Raw genomic sequence first — 18,866 nt, 5'->3', positions numbered from 1 at the left:
AACTTTTCTGAAAATTACCCCATGTGTCCAGCTATTGTTTTGAAAGCGGGTGTGGAAGTAAAACATTATAAATAAATTTTAAAAATTTTTAATTTTTATTGCCGTATGATAAAAAGTTAACGATCACCTATGTGCAATAGTACACCACATGTTTTACAAATATATCGGGTTTCGTGAAGTTATAATAAATTGGTATAGAATTAAATAGTAAAACTTGAAAAGTACGGAAAATTACGCCCACTTTTTAAAATAGTCACCACGAGATCACTGCTAACGAAAGCACGAGTTAACTCGTGACCGGTCACCAACGTCTGGCCACGAAAACGCGAGTTAACTCGTGACCTGTCAGCAATGTGTTAAGAGATGAACTAAATCTATCAGGGTTCCTACTACCTTCAAAAAATAAATGATTATAACTAAGATTTTTCAAGATAACTGAAAAATGTTTAAATTTATCTTTCATTTGTGAATTATGAAATTATTCCCGAGTTATTGTTTGCACCCATATATATTACATTTCAATTAAATATTTATTGATGGCTTAAAACATTTAGATATATCTCACATTCGCTACTACTTTGAAAAAGTATTCCACACCGTGGGAAACCTGATTTATTCACTGGGAAAGTTTACATAATATGTGTAAATTATAAGTCTTAATAAATAATGGTAATTACGAATACTTAACACAGTGATGACCGGTCACGAGTTAATTCGTGTTTTCGTGGCCTAGCGTTGATTACCGATCACGAGTCATAGCAATCATGTTAGCAATGATCTCGTGGTGACTATTTTAAAAAGTGGGAGTAATTTTCCTTACTTTTCAAGTTTTTCTATTTAATTCTCTACCAATATATTATAACTTTACGAAACCCGATATATTTACAAAACTTGTGTACCATTACACGTAGGTGATTGTTATACTTTTTATCATACGAAAAAGAAATATTAATAGTTGAATAATAAATAAAATTTTTTAAAGTTTATTTGTATTGTTTTACTTCCACATCCGCTTTCAAAAACAATAGCCGGGCATATGGGGAAATTTTCAGAAAAGTTGCCGGTCCGCTATGTGTTAATTCTGGGATGCTAATTTTCAAAGACGAAATGGTTGTGGAAGAAAAAATCATTTTAACTTTTTTTTTTTTTTGAAGAAGTAAATTGTTCTTCGGTGCCACTATTTATTAACAGCGCTTCTGGTACTTATCAGGAAAAGATGAAAAATCAGTAATAAGAAAAAAAAGTTAACATCAGCAACATAGTACCAACAGTAACAAATGTGAAATCACAATATAATCTTTAATTAATAATAAATTGTGGTAGTTTCAATGTGTCCATTTTTCAGGTAGGAAATTTTAAAAAAATGAATTTTTACTACCAGTTTATACTTTTTTCTGGATAAGTAAAAGACATAACTCAAGGAAGCTTTTTTTCTACCGGAGATACGGGCAGTAGAATCAAGTCGCTGTTTACAAGCATAAAGTTTTTATTTTTTGGTTTAACAAGTTTTCAATGTGTAATTTTTGAACATCATGTGTAAGGATATAGCATATCTATTGTTGCGTGCAAGTTATTAAATGCATCTGTTAATTGTTGAACTACTTATTCTGTTAAGTTCTACTTGTTCCTTTGGTAGTTAACTATTGTTTGGGAATAACGCTTTGCTTAAAATGTGACGCACTTGCCTAAATTGTACATCTTGTGGGCTCCTAAATCATACTGGTGCGATTTAGGTACGATAGGTACGATTTAGGACTCATCTACCATATAAGTTCATTATCTTTTAGTATTAATTTAATTTATTTACACAGTTTGGTTAGCAATAAGAAAATCCCACTATTTGAACACGATTGAAATTCATTAACCCCTTGGGGACGGGTGATTCAGAAATGCATTCGTACAAAATCAGAATCAAGCTGTAATTAAATAAAAAACGGTAACTTAAATGTAGTCGTTGCTGATTTGACAGACTTACTTTGCTTTTACTTTAATTATTGTTAGTTTAATCATACATAAAATCAATGTTAATTCAAAGTATTACTAAATAGTTTTATTTTGAACAAAGTAATGGTGAATTAAATAAATCAAACAATTATAACTCAGCCCACAAATAAACTGCTAAAGAAATACTTTGATTACCAGTTTTATATTTTTACCCTGATTGATACGGTTTTATGCTGTCACATATTTGTGACAGTCGGCGCGAAAGGGTTAAATCAAATGCCACTTTTGATTACTCATTAAAAAAATGCAAGTTCGCCAACCTCACCTGCTCCAGCATAATACAAATTCTAATTCTTTTGGATGGTCATTTGACTGATCCAAATAGTCTAGACATTTGGACAAGAATGCTGTATTATTGACGTTACACCAGGATACACGGCACATCTACTCCAACTGTTGGGCAGGTTATTTTCCAAGCCCCTTAATCTATACTCTAATGTCCCACAGTGGACTGATCGTAAAGACATGGCTTCCAGTAGAACACCGAAGTCAGGCTTCACTGGCTGTGGTCAGGAAGCTGGTGGGTGAGCACTTTGATCAGCCTGCGAAGGGACCAAGTGTGCGCTGTATCGGTCGTCGTGAAACTGTTCTATCGTAAAGTACTTGACTTCGTGCTCAAGCAACGCCTCCTATAACTGAAAGCCTCCACACGGTATTTTATAGGTAGTCCGATCAGACCACTACGAAGGTAAACCAGTTTACNATGATTTAAATATGCAAGACTACCAAGATTTTTTTTAGTAGTTATGACAGAGCCGTGATGGCTCAGAGGTATAGGTAGTTTTTATAGTTAGTCCGATCAGACCATTATGAAGGTAATCCAGTTTACGAAAAAGTCATTAATAGAAAATCTATTAATAATTAGAAAGTGGTAGCAAATATATGCCTAAAAATTTGATTAATTTATAAATAGGACAGGTTTGTCTTATTTGCTTGTCAATCACTACAGATTCAATCCTCAAATATATAAAAAAAAATTCTCAAATACTTTTAAAATGGAAATTGGATTCACGAGCTCAACTGGTTCGCTTTTTAATTAATCTGCGCAGACTACTTATGAAATACCGTGTGGAGGCTTTCTGATGTAGGAGGTGATGGCTCAGGTCGTTGGGCTAACAAAACAGGGCAGCCATCCCCACTGCTGAGAATCAAAATTCCGATGGCATGTCTTCGGATCATCCGCAGGGAGGTTTCCCAGACAGTCGCCAATAGCCATCACCTCCTACATCAGAAAGCCTCCACACGGGAACTTATAAGTAGACTGCGCAGATTATTTTAAAAGCGAACCACTTGTGCTCAAGAACCCGAATTCTATTTTAAAAGTACTTGAGAGAAATTTATCATATATATTTGAGAATTGAATCTGTAGTTGTTGACAAGTTAATAAAACAAACCAATTATATTCATAAATTAAACAAATTTTTAGACATATCTTTGCTGTCACTTTCTAATTTTTAATAGATTTTATATTAAATGCTACTTTCACTAATTGGTTTTCTTTCATAGAGGCCTGATCGGACTACTTACAAAAAACCGTGTGGAGGCTTTCAGTTTTAGGAGGCGTTGCAATAGCCCATTGGGAAGCTCTAGTTTGACGTAAATAAAGTATCTTAACTACCTACCTACCTATACTTAAATTCAAGTAGTTGCGAAGTTATCCTGGCCTAGTTATCACACAGTATCAAGATTCAAATTTAGTGTTACAAAAATAAAAGTAGCGATGTTTGATTAACTTTTATCTCCACTTCAGAAGATTTTTAAGGCCCTTGGGTCCTTGGCAAACTCAGGTTTAATAAAACTGTTTGTATGGTTTGTGTTATTTCGTTTTTAAAAGGAAAAAGAAAATATTCACCTGTAATCGGCAATATACGAAGTTTCGTTTGAGATCTCTCTGGAAAAATCTAGAGTTCAGCCAACACCTCCTACAACTGAAGGCCTCCCCACGGTTTTTCACAGGTAGTCCGATCAGATCACTATGAAGGTAAACCAGTTAACGAAAGAGCTCTTTAATAGAGTGAAAGCCTAGTGAAAATGAGAAAGTGGTAGCAAATATATGTCTGAAAATTTGTTTAATTTATGAATGTGAGTGGTTTGTCTTATTTACTTGTCTACCACTACAGGTTCAGTTCTCAAATATGTATGATAAATTTCTCTCGGTCACTTTTAAAATAGAATTTGGCTTCATGCACACAACCGGTTCACTTTTAAAATAGTCTGCGCAGACTACTTATAAAAAACCATGATGAAGGAGGAGATGGTTTAGCCAATCATTAAATTAGTTTTCAAGCACATTTTTTTCAGTTTACTATTGTCAGTGAATTTATAATATATTTGCTTTAACACGTTGAGCGCTGCGTCAGTCAACGGTGGCTGACACTTGACTTTCCATTCAGGTCGCGTCAACCACAGGTGGCTGACACTGAAATTACATTTAGGTCGCGTCAACCACCAGTGGCTGACACTGAAATTACATTTAGGCCGCGTCAACCACCGGTGGCTGACACTGAAATTACATTTAGGCTGCGTCTGCCACTGCTTGCTGACACTGAACCTTCACATAGGCAGCGAAAAACAGCTGGCTGACAGCGTATAACATGATACACAACTATAAAATTTACACTCTTTTATGGAATTGCAGAAAATTTATTCAGAATTTACTTAATTATTGTGATTCTCGGTTTAATAAATTCAATTTAGTAGATTTTTATCCACCACTTTTTTTAAACAATTCGTAGTCTTATATAATTCACCACTTTTTCCATATATGTCATGCTAAACCTTTTAAAACTAGCAAATTCTGTCTAATATTTGCAATTTCAGTTTGTAGTAAATTACAGTTTGGCCAGACGGGCAAGCCATGTAAAATTAGCTTGGCGTTCAACGTGTTAAAAATATATGATTTACGATATAAGTCATGCTGGCAGTTGCAATTGAATAATTAAATAGATTACATAAATAACAATGAATTATGTTATTACAATATTTCACATTTTTAGGGGCAATGTTTCGTTCGTTCGTTGTAGTAGAACTTGGCGTCTGAGGCCATTACGGCCTTTTTCCCATTCATCCTGAAATTAGACTAAGAAACATACATGACAAAAAATAAAGTTTGGGGAGCAAAATGGAGTTCGTGAGAGAAAAAAATGGCACTTTGCCATTATAAGGTAACAACAAAATTACAAGTAATAAAAGAAGTACATGAAAAAAGGTAAAATTAAAGTACAATGAGAAAATAAACACTGATGAATATTTAGAGTTTTTACAGTGTGGGAATACATACAAAAGGGGGGCGAGTTAAAGGAATGTGAGGATGTGTGTATATGTGTAAGTAAGTGTGGCTCTGTTAAAGTAGAGACCCGGCCGTCCTGGTAATTACCACTCGTGGTATAAATATTTCTAAATCAGAAAAACATTTTTTGGTTACTTGTTATTTAAAGAATAATGGTTGCTAAAAGGAATTAAAACAAATAGTTTTACATTTCTAGACGTTTCTTAGATATTGAGTTAATATTTTAAAAAAATAGTTACTTTGAGGAAAAAAGAATTACTTGAAATAAATGAACATGTTCTACCACTTTTTATTGATATGCTATTTTTATGTACCACTTCTTATGCCTGGACAATAATGCGTTATAGGCCCAACACAAATATCGAACCATTTAAGTAAACCTTGCTTGTTGAAATTAAAGTAGGATTGCATTTACTTTTTTGAAATTATATTTACTTTTGTAACCTATATCTTATTTTCCTATTAATATATATAATTTCTCATTAATAAGTAAAACATTAATATAATATTTTATTTTTCATTTTGTACCCATGATTTTATTTTCGTTTATTTTTACTTACTTTAAAAGGAGCAGCATAATTGAAAAGTATATGTTTGTTTTGAAAAGTGCAACTATAACTTGATTTTCCTTTCTCTTTTTTTTTCAAAAGAGATGCAGCACATTAAATGACATCATATTAATGATTTCAACTTAAAATTTATGTTTCACAGAATTTCATTTTTGTTACATATTTAAAAAGATATGCTATACATTTTAAATGTCATTACAATAGTTTCAAGTTCTGTTGTGCAGAACTTCATTTTTTTATTTACTTAAAAGATAACATTAAAAAATCACAAGTCATCTTTTGAAAGAGTGAAGAAAGAAGAGGATTTTATCTAAGAAAACGCCAAGAAACTCCATTTGACAAGGCAGATAAAATACTTGATGAGTCATGATATCAAGATATATCTCTCACTTAAAATTTTAGATGCTTTATTTGGTTATATAACTTATTTGGTTATCTATTGTTACTCCTTCGTCCGAATTTTTTACAATTTCTCGTAAGTATCAGCAAAGTAAACCAGTTTTTGGCTATTCGGACTTACGTGGTTTTTCTGAACCAATTTGGTACTTGTTTCACCAAAAGAATGCAAGATTCGTGGACAATAGGTACCAGTTTAGTCATGGTACTTGCGTAAAGGAAAAATTTATGAGTGGTTTGGACCCCAAAATACCATATTATATTATAAGGCACAGCAGCAACCTTTTTTTAAAAAAATAAGATGCTACGCATACTAAATGGCATCGTATTATCAATTTTAATTTAAAACTTATATTTCTCAGAATTTCAGTTTTGTTATATATTTCAGAAAAAAATTATGCAACATATTTTAAATGGCATTATACTAACCTTTCTCTAATAGTTTCAAATTCATGTAAAAGATCTTGATTTTAATGAGGTGAACCGGGTTCGAATCCAGGCAAATGGTCAATACGAATTCCGCATCCAGCTTGCACCGAAAACAGTGCTGACGTAAAATATCCTCAGTGGTAGACGGATCATGGATGTTAGAGCCCTTTTGCCGTTCGGCTAATCGTGGGAGGTTTTAGTGGTTTTTTCACTCCATGTAACGTGAATGCTGGTTAGTTCCATGAAAAAGCCCTCCACGAAGGCAAATTTCTCCCGATACTTGATCCAGGAGTTCCCTTGCCTTCTGGATTGAGTTCAAAATTGCAAGGCTATGGAATTTAACAGTAGTAGTCGTGAACCCAAAGAATTAGGTCGGCTGTTAGTGACGGTTATAAAATATAAAATGAAAAACTCATGTTAAGCAGAATTTGCATTATTTTAGTTTCTTATTTTAAAGATAACACTAAAAGAATCATAAGTTATCCTTTGATGCAGTAAAGAAGAAAGAGCATTTTATCAAAGAAAACGCCTTCAAGAGAATTTAACAATGCAGATAAGATACTTGACGAGTCATGATAGCAAGATACATCTCTCATTTAAAATTTTAGAAGTTTTAACTTGTTTGGTTAACCACTGTCACTCGTTCTCGTTCAAGAAATTTGTACTATTTCTTGTAAGTATCAGCAAACCAGTTTTGGGTTATGGGACTAACTCTTCAGAAGTTCTAACTTGTTTGGTTATCTACTGTCACTCGTTTTTGTACAAGAAATTTGTACCATTTCTTGTATATATCATCAAACCAGATTTGGGTTACTGGGAGTTACATACCTGTCAACTTTTAATCCTTTCCATTATAATTTTTCCCAGTGGTATTAAAATGGAATTAAAACTTCAATTTTAAGCAAACAAAATACGTTGTATTTGAGCAAACTTAAGTTGACAACCATGATAGTAACGCATATTGCTATATGTGCTTAATTTTTGTAAGAATAGGGGTGATCAAAATCATTTAAAAATTAAATTTATAAAAGAAAAAATAGTATATATTTACTACCACTTTAAATATGAAAATATATAATTCCAATATATAATTCCGATAATATAACAGATTTGTTCATAACCATTAGACTTTTTTTTTATAATTAAGAAATATCAACATATGTTTTTCTTGTAATTAGAGAGTCAGAAAAGAACATATGAAAGAAGCACCTGGGTCCCATCTGTGTCAAAGGGTTAAGATGGTCATTTGAGTTGCAATATTTAGACTAAATTTGTTTAGTATTTAGACTATATATTACAATATTTAGGTCAAATTTAATTTTTTTTGTCAGAGCTTAAACTCGACCTCACATGAATATATTATTTTTTGTGTATAGTGTTAGTCAAAATAGCTTAACTGTAATTTATTTAAAATCATTTCGCTGACATTTATTAATTCAAGAACTAATTAAAAAGGCTTATATTTTGCTTGTCTTTCAAAAATATAGAGGAATACGCAATTATGATGCAAGTTAACTGTTCAAAAAACGGTTTCAGCATTAAAAACGTAAAAAGTGATTACTGAGAGTGATTTAAAAACGTGATTAATGCAGCTACAACTATGAAGTACTCATTTAATAGGTACAGTCAGCAAAAATAGTAACGGATCATCCTTATAACTTTTGAATAAATAATGCAAATTTTGCTAAAATAATGCAAAAGATAGTCACGCTTACTTCATTTTAACTTTACTTCAGCCTCTTAAAATACGTTTCTTTATAGGAGTATCGCGGCACTGTAAGTCTTGCGTCATTTGCGGCAATGTGTTTAGCAGGATTTCGGAGTGTTGCTTTCTGTAAATTTGTTTCTAAACTGCTGTTTGTAGAAAATGCAACACCATGAAGGAATCATCAGAATCAAANAATAAATCAAACAATTATAACTCCGCCCACAAATAAACTGCTAAAGAAATACTTTGATTACCAGTTTTATCTTCTTACCCTGATTGATACGGTTTTATGCTGTCACGTATTTGTGACAGTTGGCGCGAAAGTGTTAATGCAATCGTATTTATGCAACATCTCACTTTATTTCAAGAAAGATATTTAGCAATTAGAAATATAATTAATATACTCTAATATATAATTCGATAATATAACAGATTTGCTCATAACCATTAGAGTTTTTTTTTATAATTAAGAAATATCAACATATGTTTTTCTTGTAATTAGAGAGTCAGAAAAGAACATATGAAAGAAGCACCTGGGTCCCATCTGTGCCAAAGGGTTAAGATGGTCATTTGAGTTGCAATATTTAGACTAAATTTGTTTAGTATTTAGACTATATATTACAATATTTAGGTCAAATTTAATTTTTTTTGTCAGAGCTTAAACACGACCGCACATGAATATATTATTTTTTGCGTATAGTGTTAGTCAAAATAGCTTAACTGTAATTTATTTAAAATCATTTCGCTGGCATTTATTAATTCAAGAACAAATTAGAAAGGCTTATATTTTGCTTGTCTTTCCAAAATATAGAGGAATACGCAATTATGATGCAAGTTAACTGTTCAAAAAACGGTTTCAGCATTAAAAACGTAAAACGTGATTACTGAGAGTGATTTAAAAACGTGATTAATGCAGCTACAACTATGAAGTACTCATTTAATAGGTACAGTCAGCAAAAATAGTAACGGATCATCCTTATAACTTTTGAATAAATAATGCAAATTTTGCTAAAATAATGCAAAAGATAGTCACGCTTACTTCATCTTAACTTTCCTTCAGCCTATTAAAATGTGTTTTTTTTTTTAGGAGTATAGCGTCAACGCAAGTCTTGCGTCATTTGCGGCAATGTGTTTAGCAGGATTTCGGAGTGTTGCTTTCTGTAAATTTGTTTCTACTTGTGTCAAAAATTAGTACAATCATTTTTTTTTGTGCCAAATAATCATTCGTCTTTGTAGAACCCTATTTTAATCGTCAAAATTCTACGGAATTTGGTTTCAGGGCATAATTTTGCATGCTGAATCGAATTCAATACAAAAATGTGAGTTGTTTTTAGGGTTATTCCACTATGGTTATAGTTATCTAATACACATAGTTTAACACGTTGAATACCACGCCAATTTTACATGGCTTGCCCATCTGGCCAAACGGTAAATAACTACTACCTAAATTTACAAATATTGGACAGATTTTGCTTGTTTTTTAAAAGGTTTAGCATGATTTATCTGAAAAAAGTGGTGAATTATGTAAGCCTATGAATTGTTTAGAAATAGTGGTGGATAAAAATATACTAAATTGAATTTATTAAACCGAGAATCACAATTAATAAACTACCACTTAAAAATATTTATTCGCTGTCCGGAGCAAGTTGGCATCTCTGTGCATATAAATAAAACTATTTTTGTGCATTCTATGCTACATTAATTTTACAAGCTATTTTAGTAACGATAATAATACATACCTGCCAACTCTTCCGGATTTTCCGGAAGATTTTATTTTCATATTTAAAGTGGTTGTAATTATATACTATTTTTTCCTTTATAAACTACATTTTTAAATGATTTTGATCACCACTATTCTTACAAAAATTAAGCACATACATTAATATGCGTTACTATCATGGTTGTCAACTTAAGTTTTCTCAAATACAGCGTATTTGTTTGCTTAAAATTGAAGTTTTTATTCCATTTTAATACCACTGGGAAAAATGATAATGGAAGGGATTAAAAGTTGGCAGGTATGATAATATAAAAAAATTAAAAATTCACTCGAATTACGTGTTTCTAATAATCTTGGCTTCGCCGGTCACCGGTGACCCCCGTGGATCTACGAACAAACTCAGTGCCAGTCGCCGGTGACCCCCATGGCATTCAGATTCTATTGAGATATTACCATAACATTTCACAGAAGGAAAATCCGACAAAACGTGCAAAAGTTATAAAAGTGGTCCTTTCTCTTGGCCCACTGTAGATTACTTCTTGTCAAAATAAGCACGTTTTAGGTTTAAAAAAACCTTATAAAATTTTAACCATTTGTTTGATTGACTTGATTACAGATTATGGTTTTATTTGATTCTGCTTAGAAAAACATAGGAAACGATGCTTAGGTGCAAAATTGTAATTTTTGTACATAAAACCTTCCCTACTTTCTAACTATTCGTCTGATCGTCTCGATATCAGTTTAATGAAAAATATCAGTTTAATGAAGGAAGCAAGGCTTCAATTAAATAAAATTCACTTCTCCCCCCAGATCAACCTCATTTTCCTCAAAAAAGGGGAAAGCGTACACAAGAGAGTAGGCGAGTGTTCAATCATCATTTATAATAACATAAAAAAACCTTTTTATGGAATAATTTTGGCATTAATTTTTTTAAAGAAAAAATTCAATTTCAGTGAACAGGCCGGGATAGCCTGGTCGGTAGGGCGCTGGGCCCATATCCAAAAGGTCGTGGGTTCGATCCTCGTCGGCCGAAGACTTCCCGTGTAGTAAATGGTGACTGATGCACGTTAAATCTGTCGAGTCTCAAAGTCCTCCATGTTCCCATAACAAATCAACACCTCTGGGGGTACTGATCCAGGAGTTTCCTTGTCTTCTGGATTGGTTCAAAATTACAAGGCTACGGAGTTGAACATTAGTAGTCGTAAACCCATGAAATTGGGTCGGCTGTTCAACGACGGTTATAAAATAAAATAAAATTTCAGTGAACAGAGCCGTGGTGGATCAATGGATAGAGCAATCGCCTTCATATGACGTGAACTGGGTTCGAATCCCAGCGATGGCTGGTCAATATGAATTCCGCACCCGGTTTGCAACGACCACAGCGCTGACGCAAAATATCCTCTGTGGTAGACGGATAATAGGTGCCCTTGTCGTCAGGTTAACCGTGGGAGGTTTTAGTGGTTCTTCTCTCCATGTAACGCAAACGTGGCAATAAAATGATAAAATAATGCAAAAGTAAATGCAAAAAAATAAATAAATAAAACTTTTACCGAACTGTAGTTACTAATTTTAATAGTTACCAAAATTTCCTTACATAGTTAATACATAGTTACTGAAATTTCTTTATTCTCTTTCCTTCGACAAAAAAAAACTTACAGTGTTGGATACTATACAATGGGTTATCTATAATACATTGACTATAGCTGATGGTATTTTTTGTTCTCTCTATAATAAAAATCAAGTTAATCGAAGAAGAATAAAAAAAATATATCGTTCTTAGTTTATGAAGATTTGCAAAAAACTTGAATCATATACATCCCAGAAACGTGCTTACACTCCATTGGTACTTATCAGCTAATTGAGCGTAATTGTGACGTCAGGCTCAAATATTTCCTTCACTGGAGTCGTTCAGAGAGATAAGTATATTTTAGTTAAACCAGCCGCTTTGTGTAAACAAAGGTATTAGTGTATGAAAGTAGCACAAAATTTCTTCTTTTTCTTATTCGCAAGATAGTTTTATCAAACAATCAAACATAATATTCCTCAGATAAGGATTCTGAAAGTCACCTTAGAAACAAATGCTATCACATGCTACTCCCCCAAAACGGAAGAACAGAAATTGTTCAATAGATTAGATAAGTCATTAATTTTGTTATAAAAGTGAATAAATAGTTTAAAGGACGCTCAGCATTTTTTAAGCTTCCTCAAGGTTTCTAACATTTGTTAAATTTCTTTTTTTAACATGGGTAAAACAGTTGTAGGTTACTGGGATGTTCGCGGTCTTGCTGAACCTATTAGGTACCTGTTACATTACAAAAATGTGCCGTTTGAGGATAAGAGATATCAACTTGAGGAAAGAGATGTTTGGGAAAAGGAAAAGTTTACTCTTGGACTAGATTTTCCAAATTTACCTTATTACTTTGATGATAAAGTGAAGTTAACCCAAAGTGTTACCATTTTGAGGTACTTAGCCAAAAAATACGATTTTGGTGGAAAAACAGAAGAAGAAAAACTCCGAGTTTCATTGGCTGAGCAACAGATTATTGATTTTCGTACTGCTTTTTATAAAGTTGTATATGGTCCAAACTATGAAGAAGCTAAAAAAGAGTATCTGTCAAAAGTACCACATTCATTGAAGTTTATTGCAGCTTTTCTTGGAGACAGGAAGTTCTTAGGGGGAGACAACTTATCATACGTAGATTTCATGGCTTATGATACTTTTGATTACAATGTTCTGCTTTGTAAGACCGTTTTAGATGAATTCCCTACTTTAAAAGCCTACATCGAGCGCATTAGAAACCTTCCAGAATTGCAAGCATATCTCAAGTCTTCAACTTACGTAAGATGGCCATTTGCAGCTCCATTCGCCAATTTTGGTGGTAAGGGTAAAATACCAGAATAACAAATGAGAACAAGAACTTGTAGAAAAATTAGGGTAAAATTATGCAGCTTTGACATTTTAATAAACATTATAATTTTGTTTTGGCATCGCTTATGTTTTCAAAAGTAAATGTTAATAAAACAATCAAAAGCAAATGTTTTCCTTTTTTCACTGAGTTGGAGTAGTAGTTTAGAATTTAGAAAGTTTCTGGTCATGCAAGAAGTTTCATCAAAAGGTAAGTCAAAAGAATTTAAAAAATTTTTATGCTTGTATTTACGGGATTTGTATTAAAATATTTTATTGTAGATTTATACAGAAAACTAGCGTAAAGAAAATTTATTTTTCTTTATTTTATTTTATTTTCCTGGACAGAATTATGTTTAACACTTTCACGCCGGGGTGACCCACCGGTGGGTCACGCTAGATTATCTCATCTTGGCAGCGCACCGGAGTAAAAACTAGTAACAAATAAATTTAATTTTTTAGTTTTTTTTCGGGAATAATAAAATCCATAACTACCAATTGTTTTCAACAGATGCAATTCTGATATTGAATTGCTTCTTCGCCGTGATAAATTTCCTTACAGTAAATTGTTATTGTTGAGAATAAATTAACTCCTCTCGAATATTATCTATTATTGAAATAGTTCTTCTACCAGTATTTTCTCTTTTCCCGTACCAGTATTTTCACTTTTCTCTGACTGAATGTGTTAAACTGTACCTAACCTTATAGTNTATCCATTAGACTTTTTTTATAATTAAGAAATATCAACATATGTTTTTCTTGTAATTGGAGAGTCAGAAAAGAACATATGAAAGAAACATCTGGATCCCATCTGTGTCAAAGGGTTAAGATGGTCATTTGATTTGCAATATTTAGACTAAATTTGTTTAGTATTTAGACTAAATATTATAATATTTAGGTCAAATTTAATTTTTTTTGTCAGAGCTTAAACACGACCTCACATGAATATATTATTTTTTGCGTATAGTGTTAGTCAAATTAGCTTAACTGTAATTTATTTAAAATCATTTCGCTGACATTTATTAATTCAAGAACTAATTAGAAAGGCTTATATTTTGCTTGTCTTTCAGAAATATAGAGGAATAAGCAATTAGGATCCAAGTTAACTGTTCAAAAAACGGTTTCTGCCTTAAAAGCGTAAAACGAGACTACTGAGAGTGAATTAAAAACGTGATTAATGCTACAACTATGAAGTACTCATCATTTAATAGGTACAGTCAGCAAAAATAGAAACGGATCATCCATATAACTTTTGAATAAATAATGCAAATTTTGCTAAAATAATGCAAAAGATAGTCATGCTTACTTCATCTTAACTTTCCTTCAGCCTATTAAAATGTGTTCTTTTTAGGAGTATAGCGGCAATGCAAGTCTTGCGTCATTTGCGGCAATGTGTTTAGCAGGATTTCGGAGTGTTGCTTTCTGTAAATCAGTTTCTACTTGCGGCAATAAAATGCTAAAACAATGCAAAAATAAAATCAAAGAAGAAAAATTTTCTGAACTATAGTTACTTCCAAAATTACTGTAGTCGTTTTTTTTTTTTTTCAAAAAAAAGTAATAAATTTGCTGTGTTTTGTACTCTGGCCTGAAAGCGAGACGGAAAAGAGAAAATACTGGTAGAAGAACTATTTCAATATTAGATAATTTTCGGGAGGAGTTAATCTATTCTGAACAAAAAACAGTTCACTGTAATAAGTTTTTTCTCGGCAAAGAAGCAATTCAATATAAAAATTGTATTCGGTAAAAAGAATTGGTAGTTATGTATTTTTATTATGCCTGAAAATAAGCTAAAAAATGATTTTTATTTGTTACCAGTTTTTACACTTTTCTGTCTTGATATATATATGGGCTTTCTGCCCTGTGGGTACTATACTATGGGTTATTTTTACAGACCTGCCAACTTTTAATCCCTTCCGTTATCATTTTTCCCAGTGGTATTAAAATGGAATTAAAACTTCAATTTTAAGCAAACAAATACGTTGTATTTGAAAAAAATTAAGTTGACAACCATGATAGTAACGCATATTAATATATAAGCTTAATTTTTGTAAGAATATTGGTGGTCAAAATCATTTAAAAATTAAATTTATAAAAGAAAAAATAGTATATATTTATTACCACTTTAAATATGAAAATAAAATCTCCCACAAAATAAGGGAGAGTTGGCACGTATGTTTATAGTACATTGACTATAGCTGATGGTATTTTTTTAACTCTCTATAATAAAAATCAAGTTAATCGAAGAAAAAAGAAAAAAATATATCATTTTTAGTTTATGAAGATTTACAGAAAACTTGACTCATATACATCCCAGGCACGTGCTTACACTCAATTGGCACTTATCAGCTGATTGAGCGTAATTGTGACGTCAGGTTTAAATATTTCCTTCACTGGAGTCGTTCAGAGAGATAAGTACACTTCAGTTAAACCAGCCGCTTTGTGTAAACAAGGCATTAGTGTATGAAAGTAGCACAAAAATTCTTCGTTTTCTTATTCGCAAGATAGTTTTATCAAACAATCAAACATAATATTCCTCAGATAAAGATTCTGAAAGTCACCTTAGAAACAAATGCTATCAAAAGTTACTCCCCCGAAACGGAAGAACAGAAATTGTTCAACAGATTAGATAAGTCATTAATTTTGTTATAAAAGTGAATAAACAGTTTGAAAGACGCTCAGCATTTTTAAATCTTCCTCAAGGTTTCTAAGATTTGTTAAATTTGTTTTTTTAGCATGGGTAAAATAGTTGTAGGTTACTGGGATGTTCGCGGTCTTGCTGAACCTATTAGGTACCTGTTACATTACAAAAATGTGCCGTTTGAAGATAAGAGATACCAACTTGAGGAAAGAGATGTTTGGGAAAAGGAAAAGTTTACTCTCGGACTAGATTTTCCAAATTTACCTTATTACTTTGATGATAAAGTGAAGTTAACCCAAAGCGTTACCATTTTGAGGTACTTAGCCAAAAAATATGATTTTGGTGGAAAAACAGAAGAAGAAAAACTCCGAGTTTCATTGGCTGAGCAACAGATTATTGATTTTCGTACTGCTTTTTATAAAGTTGTATATGGTCCAAACTATGAAGAAGCTAAAAAAGAGTATCTGTCAAAAGTACCACATTCATTGAAGTTTATTGCAGCTTTTCTTGGAGATAGGAAGTTCTTAGCGGGAGACAGCTTATCATACGTAGATTTCATGGCTTATGATACATTTGATTACAATGTTCTGCTTTGTAAGACCGTTTTAGATGAATTCCCTACTTTAAAAGCTTACATCGAGCGCATTAGAAACCTTCCAGAATTGCAAGCATATCTCAAGTCTTCAACTTACGTAAGATGGCCATTTGCAGCTCCATTCGCCAATTTTGGTGGTAAGGGTAAAATACCAGAATAACAAATGAGAACAAGAACTTGTAGAAAAATTAGGGTAAAATTATGCAGCTCTGACATTTTAATTAACATTATAATTTTGTTTTGGCATCGCTTATGTTTTCAAAAAGTAAATGTTAATAAAACAATCAAAAGCAAATGTTTTCCTTTTTTCACTGAGTTGGAGTAGTAGTTTAGAATTTAGAAAGTTTTCGGTCATGCAAGAAGTTTCATCAAAAGGTAAGTCAGAAGAATTTAAAAAAAAATTTTATGCTTGTATTTACGGGATTTTTATTAAAATATTTTATTGTGGATTTATATTGAAAACTAGTGTAAAAAAATTATCTTTCATAATTTTATTTTATTTTCCTCTACAGAATTATGTTTAACATACTTTATTCGAAAAAGTATTGAACAAAAAATTACTTTTTCCATCTTATATTGTAAAAACACCGTTTTTAAATTCTAGTCGCATTTGTTCTCTCAACATATGCATGAAGCCTTTAAAAACCAATCCATAATTCCTCAGAGTATTATTCACTAGCAAATGCGTACCTGCCAACTTATACGCATTTGGCTTAAAATTTTATTTTTGTATTTAAAGTGGTAGTAAATATATACTATTTTTTTCTTTTATAAACTTATTTTTTAAATGATCACCACTATTCTTAAAAAAATTAAGCATATACATTAACATATGTTACTATCATGGTTGCCAGCTAAATAATTTTCAAATACAACGTATTTTTTTGCTTATAATTGAAATTTTAATTCCATTTTACTACCACAGGGAAATATCATAATGGAAGAAATCAAAAGTTGGCAGGTATGCAAAGGTTATAGTCAGCTTGAAAATAAAGAAAAAAGTTTAAATTTTAGCAATTGTCACGTATTGTAGTTGACAGCGGAGTTAGAATAAAAATGGGGCTAGTGCATACCTGCCAACTCTTCCGGATTTTCCGGAAGATTTTGTTTTCATATTTAAAGTAGTAGCAATACTCAGGTTATTCCAATTAACTTTTTGAATTATAATGATAATTATAAATGAGTTTGACCACCACTACATATTAATAATTACAATAAATATAGGAAAGCATAATAATCCTTGCGCAAGCGAATTTCAACGGTATCAAAATGTAAATATATTTTTGAGTCAGATTGTTTTTCGTTTATTGTTTTACAACCACTTTGAAAATCCATTCTCGGAAAGAGTGAAAGTTGGCAGGTATGGGCTAGTGCACACAAAATGAAATATTTCTGTTATTTATACTTGTCACTTAAAACTTCTCTGTTTATTTTAACAAATAGGCAAATTTGTGTTGTACTTTCATTAGTAAAAAACAAAGCAATTTATTATTAATTAGAAGAGCTAAAAACTGCATTGTTTTTATGAGGGAAAAGTTTGCTTTTTAATTTCGATTACAGACTACTTTATTGATCGTTAACTTGATGAAATATTATGTTATAAAGAAATATGCATATTACATATTTTGTCACAAATGAGCTTGAGCAGAGTTTCTATGGTTATCTAAAAAATTTAACAGTGGCAGTAAATTCACTTTAATGCCAGTAGAATTTAGCGTTCAGAGATCTTCCAGCTCTCGCAAACAGATATATTTTCTTTACGAAGTATTTAACAGTGATTATTACAAATATAGTGAACGCATTCGTCTCACATTCGTTACCACTATTATATTTTGCTTGTAAGCCATAACCTAGTTTCTTTATTTTGTTTCAATTTTATTATTTTTTGAACAGTGATAAATTAAGAAAAACTAATGGTTAACACAACTTTTGTTTTTTCGCATCATACGATTCTATGTAAAATCTTAATTGTCAGGTGTTACTATACTATACAGCTTTATTGTTTTTAAACTGCTGAAACCGATTTGCACTTGTTTACGTTCGTCTATCAATAGGTAAACATTGTAATGCAATAAGTTAAAAATTAATATAAATAGGAAATATATGAAAAATCTGAATAAAAACCCATTGCATGTACGTTTAAATATAAAAGTACTGCATATAAACTCGTGCAAAACATGCAATTATTAAGAAAACTACAGTACGTCTAATAATTTGGCCTAATTATTATTATATACTAATATAATACCTGACATAATAAATATTCTATATTTATATAATATATCGTCTAATTTTTCGAATCGTCGAATTTGTATCATACATCGTCTAATTTAACCAATTGATACACGAATGTAAACAAGTGCAAACAGGTTTCAGTTGCGTAATAACAGTAAAGCTGTGTAGTATCTCCTGATAATTAAGAATTTACTTAGAATCTTGAGTACGTCTAATAATTTGGCCTAGTTATTATAATATACTAATATAATACCCGATATAATAAATATTCTATTTTTATATAATATATCGCCTACTTTTTCGAATCGTCGAATTTGCATCATATATCGTCTAATTTAACCAATTGATACACGAATGTAAGCAAATGCAAACAGGTTTCAG

General features: G+C 31.6%; 2 protein-coding genes and 1 long non-coding RNA gene across 3 annotated transcripts in view; 2 read left to right on the top strand and 1 right to left on the bottom strand.

The window, feature by feature from the left end:
* The window catches only part of LOC139427292 (uncharacterized), a 297,439-nt gene that overhangs the window by 77,192 nt on the left and 201,381 nt on the right, over window positions 1-18,866 (bottom strand). The window lies entirely within an intron of this gene.
* Window positions 12,198-13,148, top strand: LOC122268890 (glutathione S-transferase class-mu 26 kDa isozyme 47-like). The gene has a single exon (XM_043039742.2). The coding sequence runs from the start codon at window positions 12,355-12,357 to the stop codon at window positions 13,012-13,014; it is 660 nt and encodes a 219-aa protein (XP_042895676.1). The 5' UTR covers window positions 12,198-12,354; the 3' UTR covers window positions 13,015-13,148.
* Window positions 15,347-16,545, top strand: LOC107443773 (glutathione S-transferase class-mu 26 kDa isozyme 47). The gene has a single exon (XM_016057741.4). The coding sequence runs from the start codon at window positions 15,751-15,753 to the stop codon at window positions 16,408-16,410; it is 660 nt and encodes a 219-aa protein (XP_015913227.1). The 5' UTR covers window positions 15,347-15,750; the 3' UTR covers window positions 16,411-16,545.

Source organism: Parasteatoda tepidariorum, chromosome X2 (assembly GCF_043381705.1).
Source record: "Parasteatoda tepidariorum isolate YZ-2023 chromosome X2, CAS_Ptep_4.0, whole genome shotgun sequence".
NCBI classification, from domain to species: Eukaryota; Metazoa; Arthropoda; class Arachnida; order Araneae; family Theridiidae; genus Parasteatoda; species Parasteatoda tepidariorum.
The sequence above is the reverse complement of the archived record's forward strand: the minus strand, read 5'-3'. Positions and strand labels throughout refer to the sequence as shown.

What these genes read in the sequence shown, in the direction of transcription:
- LOC122268890 (XM_043039742.2), top strand. Translation starts at nt 12,355, where the DNA reads ATGGGTAAAACAGTTGTAGGTTACTGGGATGTTCGCGGTCTTGCTGAA.
- LOC107443773 (XM_016057741.4), top strand. Translation starts at nt 15,751, where the DNA reads ATGGGTAAAATAGTTGTAGGTTACTGGGATGTTCGCGGTCTTGCTGAA.